Source organism: Triticum urartu, chromosome 1A, assembly GCF_056163025.1.
Source record: "Triticum urartu cultivar PI428250 chromosome 1A, HENAU_Tu73, whole genome shotgun sequence".
Classification (NCBI taxonomy): Eukaryota; Viridiplantae; Streptophyta; class Magnoliopsida; order Poales; family Poaceae; genus Triticum; species Triticum urartu.
In genome coordinates, this window is record NC_141873.1 from 461,841,731 (window position 1) to 461,847,399 (window position 5,669).

General features: G+C 44.2%; 1 protein-coding gene across 1 annotated transcript; it reads right to left on the reverse strand.

The window, feature by feature from the left end:
- Positions 1–4,009: 4,009 nt before the first annotated feature.
- On the reverse strand, positions 4,010–4,699 carry LOC147991704 (protein FAR1-RELATED SEQUENCE 5-like). The gene is made up of 2 exons (XM_087538772.1): positions 4,434–4,699; positions 4,010–4,340 (listed from the first exon to the last, which is right to left on the reverse strand). Exons 1-2 carry the CDS (start codon positions 4,697–4,699, stop codon positions 4,010–4,012), a joined length of 597 nt encoding a protein of 198 aa, XP_087394898.1.
- Positions 4,700–5,669: the final 970 nt, after the last annotated feature.

Consider the following 5,669-nt stretch of genomic DNA (forward strand, 5'->3'; position numbering starts at 1 on the left):
TATCTGAGGATACCATTAGGAGTGTCACCCCTGGTTCTTGAGGCAGCAGAGGGTAGTTCACCCACCTCCCGCGGAAGACTACGAGCCCGAAGTCAGGGCCACAAAGGAACAGACCCAGCTGTACGATATTGTCAAGCGATTTGGAAATGCGAGGGCCAGCAGCAAGCACATGAAGGAGCTGAAAGCGTAATGACCACATTTTGCTTTGCTCTTTCTACCATTAATATTTTTTCTACTTTCTATATATTATCCGCTTACGTTTTAGTTCTTCCTTTTTTACTTAGTAGACATGATTCTTTCATGTTATATCATTTTCATACAGCTCATGTTTGGACAGAACCAAGGTCATTCAATGCGAAGTGACGTACGTCGACCTGGGTGATCTTGCCGAGTCCGTGAGGCCAAACGGTAAAATGTCGACGAATGTAGTTGCATGCGGGATTGACTACATCAACAAGCATATGGATATGTCTCCCGGCAAAACAATCATGCATTACAGTGTCACCTGCAAAATATGGGATGGTGACTTCCACCACAAAATCCCGAGGAAGAATTTTGCTCAACACGGTCAATTCAAGCTCACACTGAAGAAATATGTGAGTACTCCTTCTCTGTTTACACTTTTTTCACATGGTATGGTTTTTTGCCATTATCCGCACTCTGTTTGTGTGGCAAATGTTTCATGCGGCATCAGCTGCCGTGCAAACTGACTTTTTGATTTTTGCATCCCGTGCAAACTATGTGGCAACTTCAAAGTAAAATACACGGCAAATTTTGTTCATACATGGACGGCAACTTTCTTTCAACTACCCACTATAACTAAACATTCTAGGTGATTCTACTTTTTTTGTCCCTCTGTTGTTCTTCATGTGAACTCTGCTTCTCATTTCCTTCACTTTTACATGCAAGTCCTGTTCCCCATGTTCCAGGAGCTTGCACCACACGACCCACACGACAAGTGTGGTCACCACTACGCGATCTGTCTTGACCTGAAGAACCAACGCTTTGAGGTGCTTGATTCAATGCGTTCGGCAGCCGATGCAGACCTTACTTCGCATGCTGAATTCTTCATCAACAACGTCAAAGAGACATGGAACCGTCACTATGAAAACTCAAAGGTCCAGATCAGACATTTCCCAATTGAGTACGTGGCGACTACGAATCAAGGGAACACGTAATTTCCTACCCCCCCCCCCTTCATGTGCCATTTACATCAATCCCACCCCTCTTTGTTGTTACATCTGAATTGAAGTTTATCATTGCTATGTCTGTCCTTTTTGCGAGTTCACCTGACTGTTTTTCTTGTGCAGGACGGACTATGGCTTCCACACGTTGGAATACCTTGCAAAGTGGGAAGGTAGACTTGTTCCTGCTGTCACAACTGCAACGGTCGTTGAGCTCCGGAAATTTTACACATGGAACTGGTTGACGAATGAAGATTTCAACAAGCGGTCCGGAGCACGCGAGTTCGTGGAGGAAGCTGTCAAGAAAGTCATCAAGAAGTACAAGTGATCACATGGCGTTACACACCGGACGCATACCTTACATTCTGTTGCCGAGGAATGTAAGGTACTACCTTTTGTTCTTCTCAAAAACTATGTCCCTGTGCTATGCTAGGACTGCAACCCCGAGTAGCCTAGTACGCAGTGGTGGTTCGTGAGTGACATTTGAATATTTTTTGTAATATTTTGTGTGGATGTGAACCTATTTCAGGCGAGATAGTAGATATGTTTTATGTTTATCATTATTATTGTGGTTTCATCGTTTGCACCACCAGGTTGCTGCTTCGAATGCGTGCACTATGTTCTAAAACATGGCAACTATAGTTCATCAGACATGGTTATTAAAAGTCATCGCCGTTTTTCATTTGGCTATTTTGCTTCTTCTTTTTCATTGCTAACTGCACCGGCTACCATGGTAGTTTTGATCATGTAGTCATAACCTTTTCTGTGGTTGATGCACGTTACGCTTTTTCAACTTTGTTTCCCATAGATTGCACACAACACAGCATGTGTGACTAAAGCGTGTCGAATTATCATGAAAATATACGCGATGTAGAGTCATTACAAATAACATGGCATTTTTCAGTACAGCTAATAGGGCAGATTCAGTACAAAGAACACGGCAGATTTAGCATAAACAAGATGGCAGATCCAGTATACTTGACATGGCGGATTGAGTATAATTAACATGGCAGACCCATTATATTTACCATGATAGATTCAGTATAAAATATCATCGCATATTTAGTACAAAATAGCATGGCAGATTAAACACATATAACATGGCAGATCAAGTACACACAACATGGCAACTGTAGTTACCCATTCAATGCATTTTCCTGCAACTTCTGATGCCCCTCAAGAGTCAGTCTCCCATTTCTAGAAAAAAAATCACAACATCTAGGTTACAAAACAAAATGTCCCCAAGGACCATGTCACAGCGCCCCAATTTTGCTTACGGATTGCCCGTCCCTTTCTTTGTTTTCTTGTGTTTTGCTTGAATCTCCAATCCTGATTTGTACCTTATCTCTTTTGGACACCCCTTTGTGATGGAACGGGGCGGGTTCCTGACCTGGTTTTGTGTGCTTGCTGTTCCAGATCCTATCTCCGAGTTTTCAAATGATGGCCCCGTGGACGAAGGCACACTTGATGTGCGGGGGAACCCGTGTAAGGCTTCCTCAGCTTTCCTCTTCTTGATCTCATCAAGCTCTCTTTTCAGGGCCTTCCTGTGTTTTTCTGCGACTCTCGTTGTCCATCACTCTTGCACGCTTCATCAATTAGCTCAGCATAGTTCTTTGTCAGCACAACGTGCCACACAGCTTCCATGGTTGACTCAGGTCTCTCGTCATGCACAGCCAGAACTGCGTTTGTTGTCTGCGGTGCCAACGCATCGTCAGCGTCCCAAGTCCATCGCCGCCTTATAAAATGGCGGAGCATCCATGTCACAACGTTCATGTCCATTACTTTTAGTATGTGACAGCACACAATGCCGCCCCGTTCAAACTTGCAGCATTGGCAGTAGTATTCGCCTTGGCCGATCGAGGCTTTCATGTAGTTCCTTCCTTTGTCCGGGTCTTCAGGTTCTGAATCTGACATGCCCAAAATAGAACACACCTTGAACGTATGTTCGTCCACCTGGAAAGCCGTGAACATGCTGGCACGCTTTATTTCTTCCTAGAATCTGCAAGTTTTGTGTGTTTTCTGTTAAACTATCGTGCGCTCTTTTTTTGTAGCACCTTATGTTGTCATGGAAATAGAAATACATTTTGTTTGAACATGGCAAATATAGTACATAAGACATGGCAACTGTAGTACATTAGACATGGCAACTGTAGTACGTTAGACATGGCAACTGCAGTACATTAAACATGGCAACTGCATAACATTTTCAACTGTCCATCGTCATTTCCACACCAACATTCCCAATGGAAGCACATTGCATAAAACATGGCAACTGCATTTTATTAAACATGGCAACTACAGTTGAGTAAACATGGCAATTGCATTTCAGCAATGGCAATTGCATTTCAGTAGATATGGCAACAACATAACAATTTTCAGTTGACATTGGCATTTGCATACCAACATGCCCAATGGAAGTATAGTGCATTAAACATGGCAACTGCATTTCATTAAATATGGAAACTGCATCCGGGTAAGCATGGCAAACAGAATTTCCATTGAACATGGCAACTGCAGCTGAGTAAGCATGGCAAACAATATTTCATTAAACATGGCAACCACATATCATGGCAACTGCATTGCATTCTATATGGCACCTACTACCTTCGTGCTTTGCGCAAATAAGACTGTAACGCAACTGACTTACTTGTTAAAGATCTTGTTGGTGTATATCTTGCTCATTTGCCTCTCCATCGGTAAATACGTTAGCAATTTTGGCTGCTTTAGCGCGGTGTTCGCTTCTTGCTGTAGCTCAGATCCCAGTATTTTTTGTTGCAAAGCTGTGTACTGCTTGGCAAACTGTAGCAATGAGTTGCCAGGGCTCACTACCGCTTCAAAACAGCATTGAACCCCTCGCTGTGCTGCGTAGTCTGCAGAAACGGGAAGAAGCACTGCATGAAGTAGCCCGGCACCCAGCACATTCGCTTCTCCCACAGGCTAGCAAGAGTCTCGTTGTCTGGGACTTGATATGTTTCAATCATGGTCATCCAGCTCCTTTCAAACTCCTCCACCGTCAAGCTGTGGTCCACGCACAGCTCGAATGCCTTGTGCAGCTCTGGACAGTCAGCAAAGAACGGTCCTAGCGTCTCCTCAACCTTCTTTATAATGTGCCACCTGCACTGCCTTTGCACTGCCAACGGAAAGACCTCCTCTATCCTTGCACGCATGCTAAAATACTGGTCTGTTATTATGTTCATCGGAGCAAGTCCATCCATGCACTCCAAGAAGGTCTTGAACAGTCAAACGTACCCATCCGTGTCTTCGTTCCGAACGAGCCCGCATCCGAACTGCAACGACTGATTGTGGTTATTTATTCCTATGAATGAAGCGCATGGCATCTTGTACATATTAGTGAGATACGTCGCGTCAAATGAAATGCAATATCGGAAATGTTTGTAGGCTCTCCTTGCAGCACCATCCACCCAATACATGTTCCTGACACGGTCCTCATCGTCCAACCTTATCCTGTAGAAGAAATCTGGATCTTCCTTCGCTTTCTCATCGAAGTAGGCCATTGTGGCCTCTATGTCAGCCAACTTGCTCTCTCTATGGTACTTTTCCTTTAGATTTGTGACGTCAGCTAGTATGTAGGGCATGCTACTCAGAGTCCCTTTTTTGCTGTGGATTAGTGATAGTATCTAGACCATTCTTGATGGACCGACGTTACAATCATGTAGCAGCTTTATGAATTTCTTCTCGAGGGGGTGAATCCTCTGTGGGCGGTCAAAAATTTTACCAGGTCGAACTTCTTTATGAGTTTGTGGTTGTTCTTGTCAAAATATTCAGTGACCACCCACTTTGCTCCATCTATGTTTAGCTTACACCGGACAGGGCATTCGGTCTTGAGAATGATACCTCTCTTTCGTTCCAGAACGACAGGCGCAACACCTTTCCCCTTCTTGTTCCTTCGTGCCTTATGGCACCTCATCTCACCTCTGTTGTACTGTTAGTTTTCTTAATTTTTCTATGGTATTCGGTGTTGACCACAAACCCATGGAACTTTGCATATGTCTGGTAGAATTCCTTTGCTTCCGCGAACGATTCAAATCTCTGCCCAACGTATGGTGGCTGAGGTACCATGACCTCCGATTGCCCACCATCTTCATACCCTTGTGCTTCGTCATCAGTTTCATCATTCACTTCAGTATCGGCGGCAGTTTCATCTACTTGAGTGTTGCCAGTGCTTGTGTTCAAAGGGGTGCATGTCGGCATTGCTGGAATGATTATCATCTCCGACTCTGACTCAGCATTGTTTGCGGCATGATTGTTGGCTGGCTGATGGAACGCGTCTTCCATGTGCTCAGAGCTCCCTGCAGTAGATGTCCCCGCGCCGCTGTTCACTGTAGTTGTAGGCCCTATAATAGAAAAAACAGGTACGAGCGTAAGATTTTGCTTGAATAACATGTTTATTGTAACAGATCACATCAACTTCAAGTGATTTGGCATGACATCATTCAAACAGCAAGCCATGAGTCTGCGTGTGGA

Excerpts from the sequence above, each read along its gene's own strand:
- LOC147991704 (XM_087538772.1), bottom strand. The coding sequence starts at position 4,699 with ATGGCCTACTTCGATGAGAAAGCGAAGGAAGATCCAGATTTCTTCTAC. Across the intron at positions 4,341-4,433 it reads CGGAACGAAGACACGGATGG|GATAGAGGAGGTCTTTCCGT; the intron begins GTACGTTTGACT and ends CATGCGTGCAAG.